This window comes from Anneissia japonica, unplaced genomic scaffold, assembly GCF_011630105.1.
Source record: "Anneissia japonica isolate Jap-2015-1 unplaced genomic scaffold, ASM1163010v1 scaffold287584_len476085_cov161, whole genome shotgun sequence".
In the NCBI taxonomy this organism is placed as follows: domain Eukaryota; kingdom Metazoa; phylum Echinodermata; class Crinoidea; order Comatulida; family Comatulidae; genus Anneissia; species Anneissia japonica.
The window spans coordinates 297756-313663 of record NW_022693058.1 but is presented as its reverse complement, the minus strand read 5'-3'; the positions used below and the strand labels follow the sequence as shown (position 1 = coordinate 313663).

General features: G+C 36.0%; 1 protein-coding gene across 4 annotated transcripts in view; it reads right to left on the bottom strand.

Moving 5' to 3' along the window:
* Positions 1-33: 33 nt before the first annotated feature.
* The window catches only part of LOC117100622 (hepatocyte growth factor-regulated tyrosine kinase substrate-like), an 18761-nt gene continuing 2886 nt past the window's right edge, over positions 34-15908 (bottom strand). The window contains exons 4-18 of one of the 4 annotated variants that reach the window (XM_033240414.1): positions 15433-15525; positions 14712-14832; positions 13506-13627; positions 10965-11089; positions 10213-10315; positions 9113-9127; positions 8149-8244; positions 7650-7739; positions 7153-7188; positions 6324-6473; positions 5622-5829; positions 3978-4082; positions 2379-2551; positions 1750-2283; positions 34-1433 (exon numbers count right to left, since the gene is read on the bottom strand). In XM_033240414.1, coding sequence (XP_033096305.1) covers positions 990-1433; positions 1750-2283; positions 2379-2551; positions 3978-4082; positions 5622-5829; positions 6324-6473; positions 7153-7188; positions 7650-7739; positions 8149-8244; positions 9113-9127; positions 10213-10315; positions 10965-11089; positions 13506-13627; positions 14712-14832; positions 15433-15525 — 2415 coding nt within the window. In that variant the 3' untranslated portion in view covers positions 34-989. The remainder of the gene's footprint in view (positions 1434-1749; positions 2284-2378; positions 2552-3977; positions 4083-5621; positions 5830-6323; positions 6474-7152; positions 7189-7649; positions 7740-8148; positions 8245-9112; positions 9128-10212; positions 10316-10964; positions 11090-13505; positions 13628-14711; positions 14833-15432; positions 15526-15908) is intronic. The other 3 variants (XM_033240415.1, XM_033240416.1, XM_033240417.1) reach the window with 3 other exon arrangements.

Here is a 15908-nt window from a genome sequence, read left to right as displayed (position 1 = left end):
AGAGGGTGCTGATCGGGGGACTCGATGATCAGTTGAGGGGTGCTAGTTTGCAAAATATGGTGATTTTAAACTACTTGACCGTGATTGCGAGTAATTGTGGGGGGGTGTGCCAGCCCCCCCGCGTCCTCCCCTAGATACGCCACTGACATCAAGTGTTTTACTTAATACAATTGGGGGGGGGGGGTGTTGCGATTGCACCATCAGCACCCCATTGCATCCGCCCCAGGTACACAGTAATAAATTAACAAGCCACTGAACTCCAACTTTTTCTATTTTATAACATATACCACTGACAAAAAAAACAAAACTATGTGAATATAATATATCTAAAATAATTGGTTTGGGAACTGGTCAGATTGACCAGATTGGAGCTACAAAATAATTACTGTTTAGATCTACAAAATAATTTCTGTTTAAATAAAATTTATTAATTCATTGGTAACTTATAATATATTTAATTAATAAATTTCTATTTATAAAGAGAACCTTTATTACAACGGTATAAACTAGTAGTCTCGCATTATCCTCTGATAGCGGCAATTAAGCATTAACATAGTTCCTTATAAATAAGCCCAGTCCTTTGAATATGAGGTTGGGTCATGTTGGGAAGAAGGGATTTTACTTGCAGACTAGAAAATTGAAAGACTTTTGAGTCCACAAGTAAGTTTAAGCTGGATAGATCTAGCTAACACCTTACACAAGAGCCCAGCCTAGGGAGGTCTATGTACCCTCGGATTAGGGCAACAAATTGTTTATATGCTAAATTTCAATGAGCTATATTTCATACCTGCTTCAAAACCTTTGATGTTAGGTTGTTTGGATAACAATAGTAAAGCATTTTACATGAAAATTACACAAAAGGTATAGGAGTGGGCTTATATAAGCAAACTACGGTAATCTGCCACGGAGTGCCAATCAAAGAAGAGAAAACACAGGACATTGAGATTTTCACAGGATGAATGCAAGCTTAGTCTACATTACTTGTTGGATCAATCAAATGATATGAGGGATGCTTCAGCTGGTTGTGGAACCTGTTGTGGGGCCTGTTGCGGAACCTGCGCTGGGGGTGGCATTTCACCCCCTTGATACATCTGTCCCTGGGGTGCACCGTATGGCTGATTTGACTGGGGGAGTGCATTGGACATGCTCTGCATATTATAAGGGTTGGCTTGTGTATATTCCATGGGTGTGTTGGGTGAGGAAAACTGTTGGGAGCTTTGGTACTGCATAGGCTGATAGCCAGTGACAGGGCCTTGAATTCCAGGGGCTTGTTGTGCTTGGCCTTGGTATTGCGGTGGTGGTTGGTTGTATCCTTGCGGTACAGCAGGACGTTGCATGGACTGCTCCATTGTCTGCTGGGGTGGTTGCCCGGGCTGTTGCTGGTATGGTACATGCGATGGTGAACCATGCATTGAACTGGGAGTATTAAATGTCTGCAAGAGATAAAAAAAAATAATATATATTACCTATCATTCTATCTTTTTTGAAGTAGATCAACAAAACAAATGATAAGAACTTCGAACAAAAGAAGTTACTAATGGAAACCATAAACAATTATGAGAAAGTTTTTGTTGTACACCTAATGTAGTGTATTCTCTCCCTCTCTCTCTCTCTCTCTCTCTCTCTCTCTCTCTCTCTCTCTATATATACTGTCTTTTATACACATCTATATGTGTATAAGAGACAGGATGTTAATCACTCCTTAGCGGGGTCCGACTTCCATGGCCACCGTCCTGCTGTNNGTCTTACTTGTCCATATTGTGGTTGCTGCATTCCTTGAGGTGGTATATTCTGAGGAGCCATTCCTTGTGGAGGTTGCTGCATTCCTTGCGAAGGTTGCTGCATTCCTTGCGAATGTTGCTGCATCCCTTGTGGAGGTTGCTGCATCCCTTGAGGAGGTTGCTGCATCCCTTGCGGAGGTTGCTGCATCCCTTGCGGAGGTTGCTGCATTCCTTGCGGAGGTTGCTGCATCCCCTGTGGCGGTTGCTGCATCCCTTGCGGAGGTTGCTGCATCCCTTGTGGCGGTTGCTGCATACCTTGCGGTGGCTGTTGTATTCCTGCCATCCCTGACTGGTGAGTCATTCCTGGTTGCATACCTTGTGACATCATGCCATGTTGTACCATTCCTGGCATCATTCCTTGTGGTGGCATCCCCATGCCAGGCATGTACTGCATCTGCCTCATCTGCTGGTGATATTTCTGCTGCTCTAGACGCATCTGCATCTCTCTCTCTTGTTCCTGAAGGCGCTGCATTGCTATCTGTCGTTGGTACTGCAGATATTCCTGCAAGGAAAAAGTATTTTTAGCAGCACTGTAGTAACAAAAACTTTTAGTTTTAAAGTTGTAAATATTAGAAGAATCTTTAAGAAATTATTTACCTGTTTCTTCTGTCTCATAACTTCCAGCTTCTGAGCAAGCTGTATCTGGCGTTGTCTTTCAGCTTCCTCTGCCTCTTGCCGCAACTTCTCCCGATGATCTTCCCTCAATGCATCCAGTGCTTCTCTGGCATCTTTTATCTGGGCCAATTTATCTTGTAAAGCCTCCATGTTGGCTGCAAGAACAAAAATGAAATTCTAATTATAACTTGCCTTAGATAATTATTCCAAACTTATCAAGATAATAAAAGAATACCACGTCAATCATTTGGGGCCATTGCTCTATAACAAGCCTTTTGGAAGGCTTGGAGACTGTTTCTGTTTTGTAAAAAAAAAATATATATATATATATATATGAACACCATACCCACTAAGACACTGCTCAACTCCCAACATCAACACATTTGTTATTTAAAATGTTTGTAGTGTGTATCTATATCAGGTTTTTTTGTGTCTATTTTCCACATATTAATTGTATTATTGTATTTACTTTTGGTTCTCATCTTGCTTTAGTTGAATTATCTTTTTAAAATTAGTTTATGATATTCTGTGGTTAAAACTTTGGTGGGTAAGGCCTAACTTTTGCATTTAAAACAATGGAGAAGAAAATTGATTACATGAATGTGAGAAAATTGGTGTAATGAAAAATTCTCATAGACCAGACCATAACCTAAGTATTTGAAGACCAATACCAGATCAATTAATAAGGCAAACACAATAAAAACACAAAACAAGTAATGCAATTAATACAATGTGATTAAATATAATTACAAAAAAAAAATTTGGCAAACCAAACAATCACCTACACATAAATAATGCCATTATATTCAAATTGCTTTCTTTTAATATTAAAAGGTATAACACCCAAATAAATCCAAGTTTCCTCATTAAAATGAAGAGTAAATCAGTTGGTGTCTGGGCCTAGCCCTTAGCTGAATGTGGAAGTGCGGTGAGAGTGACAAAACAAAAATTCAAAGGAAGGGCCTCATTCTTGTATTTTTTTTTAAAACAAAGTGTAATCGAATTGCATAAGTGATTGATTAACTGACTGATTGATGATTGGAATAAATAAATGAACAACATTTTAAAAGGGGCATCACAAGACAAACAGGAGGAATATCTATGCCGATTCGGAATAAAAAACAAAAGTTAATGAACGAGGAGGAATGTTACATTAGAAAAATGGATTTAGGTGGTGACAATGACGATGCTAATGATAATGGTGAACTTATAAGGCACATACTGTCATGACCTCACATAACAATATCTTTCCAATCCCAAAGGTGTTGGCTTCTATTTTCCCTCACAACCAATAAACATCACTCCCCAAACCCATAGACTTTATTTATATGGCATTGAGTATCCCTAACGATCAGCTTATCCCAGCATTGATGAATGGACCACCCCGGTTAATGGTGTACATAAAAATGACCAAACTGTGGGTTAGTAGAGCAGACACATAGCTGACAGTGAATTCATAAACCTGATGTTTCTGATCAATAATAAAGAAAAAATGAAGACCATCCCAGGTGTTAAAAAAAATAAACAGGCATGTTTGGTGCAGACTAATATCCCTCTTATTAATTTTGAAAATTACTGTACTTTGATGGTCCCGGTTCCAATCTGAGCACTCCTTCCTTAATTCATCCAACTTTTCTCGCAAACTTCTTACCATAATATAATTATCAGATAAGATCTCTAGCAAAACTTAAGAAAAATGAAACCAACCAATCGAGTTTCAGTTTAAGAATGTCAACTTTTGATATAAACAGATGGGTGACCTTGCCAGTTTCTTGCTAGTAATATCAACATTAATATATTAACTGTTTTGTTTGGCTTGGTAAGGATAATAGTTAAACAATAATAATAATAATAATAATAATAATAATAATAATAATAATAATAACAATAACAATAATAATAATAATAATAATAATAATAATATGTGGTAATTTGTTTTGGTTTATGAATATCAAAGCATAACATCACTTGGTCAACAGATCCTTAATGGGAAACACAGAATTTTCTCAGCTTTTGTGGAGTTGCATTGCATTGCACACATGCTTATAACATTCAATTTGTCAGTATATACTACCACAACTCATTTATACACCTTGATAGAGAGACAAAACCACAGGAATGACCAACAACCTGTGAATCAAAGTCTGACCCCCAACCCACTTTACCAAGCAAACCAAACCCTGACCCCAACCCACTGTACCAAGCAAACCAAACCCTGAGCCCAACCCACTGTACCAACCAAACCCTGACCCCCAACAAATGTACTAAGCACTCACACTGTTGCAGATTTTAGAACAGGGAAGGAAACCATCTTAATCTTATCACTCTATAGGATATCCAATTTCAGAAAGCCCATCCCTATCCCAGAAAAGTAACTTTTCACTATTCCCAAAAAGTCCTATCCTCATGGAAGCCCATCCCAAGAAAGAGGAATAACACACAGAGCCTTACACCAACAGGTATCCAGAAGGAGACCCTAGATTTCTCCATGGATGCTATGTGCCAGAAAAGCCATACAATTCCTAAGGGAATCAGAAAATGTGAATGAATGCACTGGTAGATTAAGGGATCCAGGTAATTCAGTCCAGTAACATGCTGGAAGGGTCTTTTGGCATGACATACCAAATTCCAAAACCATTTTTGGCAAAGACAAGCCAAACCTGTAACTCAATGCAAAAATTGATTTTTAGCTATAAATACAGGATTAACCAGTAAAATAAGAACTATAAAATGGTAAAAGAATCATTTAAATCTGACATTTCGTTATGAAGAGTTTAAACGTACAGCTGTTTGAAGAACAATATTTGAGAAGTCAACCTTCAAAGTTTATGATTTTTGGCATTTCTCGGGCAGAAACTATTACCAAATCTTTTTAACATTGAAAATAGGGAAAATAACAGCATAGCATGATATATATATACATAAAGGTTAGTTTAGTGTAATAAAATAAATTTCAACAATTTTAACATTTCAGCATATTTTGGCCATTATCTCTGAAACAGGATTTGCAACGAGTGACTGTTTGGCTTGTCTTTGCCACATTTCTACACTAAAGTAGAAAAGCTTTATCCCTGGTAAGTGTTATGTGATAACATTTGTGTGAAGTGCCCATATATGGACAAGATATCATACCACATCCCTATATGGGCATGATAATGTCATACCATACCCATATATGGGCAAATCACACATAAAATTTTATAGATTGGATAGAGGATTACATACCTCGACCATCTTCAAGCTCCTGCATCATCGTCAACAGCTGCGGATGCATGGAGCTGATTTGCATAAACAAACTCTGCACGGTAGAATCGCTAGCGATACTGCGCCCTCGCATCGAGTTACTGTTCATGCGATTGTTAAATGTATCGATGCTGGCAGACAATGCCGAAAGAAACGCAAATTTTTCATCATCACCATTCTGCACCGGTATCTAGAGAAGACATGGTAAGGTAGACATATTAAAAAATTAATGTAAAACTAATGTCTTTTTAGTGCTTGAAATACTGTACTAATATGTAATAGAACAATCTGGAGTGGCAACCAAACTCAGCCTCTGACCAATTAGAACAGCCGATTCTACCTAAGTGATCAGTGTGACAAATAAAATGCTGATACACTATACTGGTGACAGCACCACTCATCAATCATCTTTAACAGAATCCCCTAATCAGGTTGGGTGACGGCATCATGAATGGTGATGGTGAAACTGATACTTATCTGATCTATTAGGTAGAATCAGGTGACCATAAAAGGGCTACAAACATGTGCTTGTTCTACACACACACACACACACCCCCTCACACATACACACATAATTTGTGGAATGTTCTGAAGTTAAATTAAAAAAAAAGACGAGAAATAAAAGAATCAAGTAAATAGAAAAATTGCCAAAAGAGTATAAAATTTGTTATATTTAGGATTTACCTCTTGTACTTTGTTCACCGTGGCATATATTGGTTGGCTGGTAGACTGTGAAATTGGCGGGGCTGTCGCAGGCGTTGCCTCTGGAGCAGAGGGTGTGGCTTGTATGTCCTGTTTTTGCTCCCAGTATGGTCGATTCAAGTACCTAGCAAGCTGATAGGATAAATGAAATTGACATTGAAAACACTTCAAGAACATCAATAATATATCATGAATTTTTTATTTACCCATTATGATGGCAATAATGATAAGAATTTAAATAATGGTCTGAACAATTTATATAATAAATTTATTGATTATTCAATGATAGCGGCGATGATTAAATGTGATCACCATTCCTGCCTATAAAATTAATTACTTTTAGGTGTTATCAAAGAGGAATAAAGCATGGACATAGGATAGGCTTAGAAATGCAAAGGCTAATGGAGATAAAAAAAAAAAAAGTGAATGGTTTATAAATTAATTGTTGTTATTTTGGGCACTGATTAAAAAAATAGAACACTTAAGAGGCATTATTTCTTTCAAAAATTGCATTTAGGTAATATTTTTTTTTGAGAATTGATAGCTCCTTTGGGTTCTTCCTCCCAGCAGAACCCTCATAACTTGACTACAATAGGTTTGCAGTACACCTTGGTTAAAGTTTGGATAAGAACTTTTGCATTGCTAAGAACATCTCAAATATTTTAATAGATTGCTCTTAATTGTCTTCAACAATGCAATTTCAATATTTCTTTATTGGACCATATGTGTGGTGTACTACAAACCTTATATATTATTGTTTAGTTCGCATGCAAACTTTTGGGCAAAAATAAAAAACAAAAATGGCACTAACCTCTGGATCCACCTCTTGATCTACAACTGAAGTTGTCTGGAATAACAATAATAAAAATAATAATTTGAGTGGGTTTTTTTCCCAATAATACTAAAAACTGAAAATTAGAATGTGCTAATACAAAAATTTCTTAAAGCGGTTTTGCTTACTTTCAGTAAGGATCATTAGTATGAATGTAAATGTGACACTAATATGGTATTTTTCCACAGAATGTTGACCAACAGTGAGCGAAGTCAGAAAATTCTACTCGAATTCACAACTTGCGTTTACAAGTTAACCGACCAGATGAATGCAAGTTGTGAACTGGGGAACACCGACTTCACAAGTTCTAAAGAACGCAGTATTATTCTCATCCTCATCATCACAACCACTGTTATACTCATCATAATCGCCTTCATCATCATCACTATTCATCATCATTACCATCATCAACCCCGTCACAACTTGCTCTGCTACTAAAGCAATATTTGGTAAATTCATCGTCATCATTTACTTACATATGGTGTGCTAGTTGTGGAAGGGGCCGAGTAAGAAGATGCTGGTGTACTACTTGAAGTACTTGAAGTAGCAGACTTCTCTTTACTTATCTACAAGAAAATACATTAATATATAAAATTTATGAATATAATAAAAAGAATTCTCGATCAAATATAATTCATTATTTCGTCCAACAACTGCCTTCAGGTAATATTTTTCAAGGACACACAAGGAGAGAAGAGATCGGAATTGAACTGGGGACCTAGAGATCGCCACGGTTCAGCGCACACACAGTGGCTACCACTAGTTTAGCCGACTGAGCTAAGCTGCTCTCTGATCACAGTGCACTAACATTAGCTTTACTGAAGAATTTTTCTTTTGTTTCCATATACAAATAAGATCATAATGCTATAGGTTCAAACCATAGGATCCCACTGTACATAAACTGTATGGTTTCAACCAATGGAATTGATGATCCTATAATTAGTTTCACTGTATGTTTACTGTATAGACTCTTACCAGATGTTTATTTTCAGCGGCATCTAGTGACAGTGCCAAGGCTAATTCTAATTCCTCCTGCTCCTGCATTTCTCTTTCATTCTTCTGAGGTGGAAGCTGCAAAGAAATATAGTATTTATATAAAAACAAAATATGGTAAACGATATGTGGACATAAAACCTGTAGAACATACATTGCTATATTTACTATAGCATTCATTATTATTAAGAACAATAATAACAGTAACATCAATGGCAACGACAGTGATATGAACTACAACAATAAATTACAACAGCAAGAAATAATAGCTTTTCATATATATTCATATATAACTTAATAAGCATATGATTACATATAACTTATAAGCCTATTATAATGACTTTTTTCTTAATTAATTTTTGTTGCACTTTGTAATTTATAATTTAAATATTGTATATAATATTTTTCCAAATGAGTGATTTTGCACATTTATTTAATTAATTTTGTTTAGCATTTGCCAATGGAAGATGAATTTCCTTATTTGTATTTACAAGAAAGACAACTAAGTTATCTATGTATCTATTTTATGTGAATAGACTTTTTATTCAAATGTCATTCACTGATAAAGCCAGGCATGGCTATCTATCACTTAATTAATCAGATTTATAAATGCATAAAGGAAATAGCATCTATAGACTACAGAATTTAAAAGAAAAATTCTTTAAATCTATTGACTAAATCAACAAAATTTTACTTCACAGTATCACAATTTAAAAAAAAATTCTAATAAAGAAATTACTACAAAAATTAGAAATAATTATACAAATTTATATGAGTTAAAAGTGGGTTGAACGACCCTCACAGGAATATACATGCATTAGGAAAAATTATTCAACATAACATGATTCACTGATAAAGCATTAACATATGAATGTGGGCGCCACAAAAGTACAAAACTCTACAACATTAAACACATTTCTGGACACACTTTTGTCTTGCGACTGACCTTTCTGACAGGAAGCTGGTTTGGACAATGAGTAGAAAAACAATGACATAGTGAAGAGAAAACATTATTAAGGGCAAAAAATGCAATAAAAATATAGATCTCTTAAGTATTATTATACACTTAATTTTATCCAAATGACATTTGGATAAAAGATAAACAGTGACCTTAGATATCTCAGATGTAAACATAAAGTGAGTTTTGCTGACTTTAAGTGAAGCTTATTTTCTTTAATTACCGTGTAAAAGACGGGATTACTCAAGCTTGTTTTTTCGATAGCATTTGTGACTCAGTCTATTGTGTCCGTATGAAAAGGATACAAGGCACACAAGCAGTGGCGTCGCTAGGATTTCCCCGACAGGGGGTCCAAGGTCCCCGACGAGAAAAAAGTGGGCGTGGTCAGGCATCGCTAAAAACTTTCGAAAGTGGTCCAGGAGACGTAGCCCCCGAAAATATGACAATTTAGGGGTTTCAAAGGCTTATTTAATCGATTTAGAGTCTATTAATATGTACAAAATATATATAATTTTTTTTCTCCCCGACGAATTGTGGTTTTTCTCCCCGACGGGGGGGGGGGGGACACTAGCCCTGCCTAGCCCCCCCACCCCACAAGCAAAAAATACTCTACCACAGCACAACCACTGTATGTGGTTCAAAATATGTGTGAAGTGCCTATATATGGACATGAACAAGATGATGTCATATTTACACCCAAATATGGGCATGTCACAGTTGTTTGTCACATAATATTTGATAGTGTGGACAAAGCATAAAGCCCTGTCCACATTATCAAATTTTATATGACAAGTCTGTGTGATATACCCATATATGGGCATGATGATGTCATATTACACCAATCACAGTTGTTTGTCACATAAAATTTGATAGTGTGGACAAAGCATAAAGCCCTGTCCACATTATCAAATTTTAAGTGACAAGTCTGTTTGATATACCCATATATGGGCATGATGATGTCATATTACACCCAAATATGGGCATATCACAGTTGTTTGTCACATCAAATTTGATAGTGTCAACAGGACTTAAATGTTGATAACTTGGCACAACATTGTGGCGGATATTGAATACTGGCTGTTCCCTACCTGTGATTGCTGTGACAAGGGACTTGCAAGATATTCTGCTGGTAGGTCGCTGGTTTCCTTTGAAGTTGAAGTTGACGTGCTTGAAGATGTCTTCGATTTAGTGCTAAATTTAAAAAAAAAAAAAAATGAAATTCTCTAATAAAATATTATCTAACACATACGATTCCCACAAACAATATTAACATCAATAATTTTTTTTAAAATCAATAATTGATTTCAAATGTTGAGTCAATTCAATTATTTTCACTTGAAAAAAACATGATAAGCAAACAATTTTAAACTAATATTTAGTTGGCATGATTTTATGTCTATATCCAAACATAATATCACAAACAAAACAATGTTTATATTAAACAAAGAGGAATTAATTGGTTCTATGGATTTTAAGTGAATAATTGAAAATCGATGAGTCTAACTACTTGTGAGCCATATTTCATGGAACATGTTAAATATAAAGCTCTGCGCATATTCTCAGATTTTCTTTGACAAAAAAAACTGTTGTATGCCCATATATAGTCATGATGTGCCTATGTATGGTCATGATGTGATGTCATCATGACTATATTTAGGCATAACACATTTTTTTGTGAAATATAAATTGATAGTCTAAACAGAACTTAATGGTGAAAACCATCCAGTGTTCTTTCGTTGAACACTTATTATCATTTGTTGTTAAAATACATAGCAATAATTTCTGTTCTGTTGCCATTACATGCAGTAAATAAGATTGAATTTAATAAGTGGATTCTTACTTTGGAATAGCAATGAAGCAGGAATCGCAGACACGGACGTCACGCTCTATCCCAAACTTGGGAATTGCACATTGCTTTGACGTGCACTTGCTGCAAAATATTTGACCACAATGACGGCAATGATGCTAAAATATACAAACAATAAACAAATTGATGTACAATACGATAACAAAGACAACAATATAATGCTACAGGATACTAGTAAATTTACATATGTGACTGGCTCTGGCAAAAAAACCAGCCTTTGTCGGCAAAATTGAAATTTTGATATTTTTAGCTTCGATGAGGAGCTCTAGAAACACTCGGCTGATTGATTAATAGATTGTTTTTAGCTCTACTGCTTCCATTACACCGCCCACATGAGGCTGATTGATTAATAGGTGATGGATTAATAGGTCCTTTTTACTCTACTGCCTCTATTATACTGCCCTCATGAGGAGCTGTAGAAACACTTATCTGATTGATTAATAGTTGATTGATTGATAGATTTTTGTTAGCTCTACTGCCTCTTTTATACTGCCTACTGCCTTCATGAGGAGCTCTAGGAACACTTGTCTGATTAATAGTTGAATAATAGACCTTTTTTTAGCTCTACTGCCTCTATTATATTGCCCTCATCAAAGCTTTTGAGATTACAAGAACTTGTTAGATTCCATTTTTCGAAGGGGTGTTCCGTTTTGGGAACAATGGCAATTAGTCGGTTATCCAGGTAAGTATTCACGAAATAGACTGTTCTTTCTTCAATAGTTATCTTCTTTTATAATACACAAAAACGCAGAAAATGTTCAAAATTATCCTTCTTCAACATTTTGGGTGCTTGTGCGAAATTAGAAATTGCGACAAACAGTTAGTTTTGCCAGAGTCGGTCACATATAAATATCGGCAAAAAAAATATTTTTGTATTAAAAATATATGTGTATTAACATTTTGCAACATGCTGCCAGACTTTCTCAAGCATATATTTTGACCCTTAGCTCAAGCAATAGGAGAGCAGCAATGGAATGTCAATCAAACTTATGGAATGACCAATTAGAACAGGACTGGTAATATATGTGTGTTCCACAAATACCAGTGGGTCAACAAAATATTTTGGTAGGTTGTGAAGCCTAGACACTTGACAGTACTGACAAAAATCAGCTACCTCAATTCTGTCGCTTAATATTATAACTTTTATGATAATTTGAAAAACGTTGTTTTGTAAATTAAATGAAGCAATCAATCTGCGTACTTTGTTGTCCATTTGCAATGATACAACAAAGTACAATGTGGCTACTATCATCTTTTTTTAGCTCCGATGAGGAGCTCTAGGAATACCCAGTTGGTTGACTAATAGATGTTCTTCATTCTCCTTTTGTATGGGCAGCCATCAGGGCAAATAGCTCCGATGAGAAGCTCTAGAAACACTCGGCTGATTGTGAAGCTCTAGGAATACCCAGCTGATTGATTAATAGATCTTTTTTCATTCACTTTTTTGTATGGGCGGCCGTTAGGGCCACTAGTTGCGATGACAAGCTCTAGAAATAATCGGCTGATTGGGGAGCTCTAGGTATACATACCTGAATGAGTAATAGACCTTTTTTCATTCTCTTTTTTGTATGGGCGGCCGTTAGGGCCACTAGTTGCAATGACAAGCTCTAGAAATAATCGGCTGATTGGGGAGCTCTAGGTATACATACCTGAATGAGTAATAGACCTTTTTTCATTCTCTTTTTTGTATGGGCGGCCGTTAGGGCCACTAGTTGCGATGACAAGCTCTAGAAATAATCGGCTGATTGGGGAGCTCTAGGTATACATGCCTGAATGATTAATAGACCTTTTTTATTCTCTTTTTTGTATAGGTGGCTGTTAGGGCCAATTTTTTTAATTATCATTAGCTCTGATGAGAAGCTCTAAAACACTAGGCTGATTGATTAAGAGATCTTTTTAGCTCCAATGAGGCGAGTCGATTGGCCGAGCGGTTAAGACAGGGGAACCGTGACATACAGCCATAATATCGGCACTGATTCGAACGGCACGCTCGCTCTTCTCGGATAAGGACTGTAAAATGTAGGTCCAGTGTACACAATTGGCTTGTGTGCACCATTCGAGAAGAGTAGGGGGTTACCCCGGTGTACTGGTCCATCTCTAGTCCCCTGTCCGGCCACAGAAGGAGCGCTCACGACGCGGCCCATGTCCAGTATCCATCCTACCTGCGAATCCTTCTACCACACTACGTAAGCTAGATCATACACACTAGCTACGTAGTGACTCGATAAGAAGAAGAAGCTCCAATGAGGAGAATTAGGGCCAATATACTTCACTGCCTTTATTATACTGCCCTCATTGGAGCTTTCGAGACCTTGTTAAAATCTAAATTTTAAATCCGAGTCCCAAATGGTGCACTAAGGCTACCTCTCTGCATTAGGCATGTGTGGATAAGGGGGTGAGTGGACTGCGATTAATTATGGATTTCTGAACTGGGTCGCCTCTCTAAAAGGTTGCAGAACACTGCTATACACAGCTCTCTCTGGTAGTCCGTACTTTCACCATGCACGTTCTTACCTTACGAACAGTGATTCCAAACTCAGTCCTACAACTGAAGCATCTGTCACCATCAATCCATTCAGGAGCTTTTTCAGATGCAAACATTGCTTCGCTCTCCTTCTGTTGAGGGAATGTATGACCTTTGGAAAATAGAAGAAAATAGTTTAAATTTTACAACAAATTGGGATGAAATAAATATAACAAAGTCCATAATAACACAAGGTACAAAAGATATTCTTCCTTTCATTTGATCATTTATTTGTTCATTAATATAAGAATTGATTCAAGAATTTTATTTAAATTTACATTGTAGCCAAGAGTCAAAATATGAGAATAGAATAATCTTATTACATTATTCATGAATAAAATTTAACATAACACATTGTAAAGAACATCAAACTTTTCACTAACCGGCACAGTAAAAAAGCGCATTGCTATTGGAAATAGAGATATAATATACACAAAAGTGTTACTAACTCAAGATATCCATCGGTTTTTGGGCCTTAAATAGAGAAAAATAGTATACACAAAAGTGATACTAACTTAAAATATACATCTGTTTTGGGCCTTAAATCTTATGTCCAAGTTTTTGCTTTTGGGGTGCATGACGTGAGCTATTAAGGATGACTCGTGTGCAAGATCAAATGCACAAAACTTTGAACATTTGCAAGTCACAGTTATGCTGAATAGCTTATCTACCTGTTTGCAAAGTGAACAGAGCAGAGTAGCTCAGTCGGCTTAAATGGTCCCCGGTTCAATTCCCATCGCTGCTCTCCTTGTGTTTCAGCTGGAGGGCTGAAATTCAAGTTATGATAGCGCACCGTCTTTTGGAAGAGAGCCATTGGTCCTGTGTGCATTATGACCCATGTGCATGTTACAGAACGCAGTACACTCATTCATTCATTCATTCTTTATTCAGCCTTTTATAAATACCACAATACAATTTGTACATACAGCAAAAATAAAACTAAAAAAAAAAACAAAAATTCACAATACAGAATAAAACTGTAAATCTAAGAAGGCAAGGATTAAGAAAAACAATTAAAATCACTGTAGCTCACAAGCTTGTTAATCCATCCCTAGAGAAACAGCAATATAAAATGTACGATATGGTCCGGTGTTTACACCAAATAAATCCACCCATCTATCCATCCAACATGCAGCACAAGCATAAATTAATCATTCAACAGTGAATTATCACAACAATACAGAAAACAAATCTACCTTCAAGTTTCAATAGGTTGTACATATCCACTACTGTCTTCATTTTTGGTTCGTTGCGGAATGCAGTTCCCCATGCTTGAATCAGTTCAAGTATTTTATTCTTCAGTTCTTCATTACCAGACTAACAAGTGAAAAACATGATTTTTGTATGGTAATTAGTAATCGTGTGCTCTTTAAAGAATCAATTGACCTTTCAGAGATTAACCCCAATGCTCTGGTTCAATCAGCGTTCATCATTGTGGAATGAAGTGAACATAAATCTACTATCTACGGCTGCTATAGTATTCACAGACTATGCTATACTATGACATGTGAAAATTAGCACAATGATGCTGCAAGCTGTACATTACTCTCCGACCTTTACCCCTGACATTGAGACAACAAACCAAAAGTTTTCTCAGAACCATAATTTAACACATACAGTATTGTACCAAAAGTTAGTTTAATAATAATAATAATAATAATAATCACATTTTGGATTGAATTTACATCAGGAATATACATAGGAGTGATGTTTTTGACCTACCTGACATGTTATCGTACCGAGTACATAGTACGATTCCAAATACTTGCAAAAAAAATGTGCAATATAGTAATAACAATGTTATAATGACTATATTAATAAAGATGGTGATGACAATAGATAATAGTACTGGTAGAAATTAAGGTAACAATAAATTAATAACCATATCATATGAAAACTTAAGCAATCATGACTTACTGAAAGCAATTCCTTAAGTTCTTCCATAAACAGTTTGTTGGAAACTTCTTCATTGAATTCAATCCCACAATTCTTCACACAAGATTCCAATACCTAATAAATATGCAAATAGAGTATATGTAAATGTTGTATTTATAATTAGTGTTAAAAATATCAATTAACAAGATAATATAGAGTTTAAGAACAGTACACAGATGAATTAGTAATAATTCTACCGTGACCATCGTTCGTTCGTTCGTTCGTTTGTTCGTTCGTGCGTGCGTGCGTGCATGCATGCATGCATGTATGTATATATATATATATATACATATTTATTTACTAGTTTTGTTTATTTCGCATTAAGTTTTAGTACCGCCCATGCTTTGTTGATAGGCCAATTAAATTTCAGGCAACTTGTAGCTAAGTATCTCTAATGTATATCACTCACGCTGATGAAGTCCACAGGAGTGGACGAAATATTCGTGTTAAATAAATTA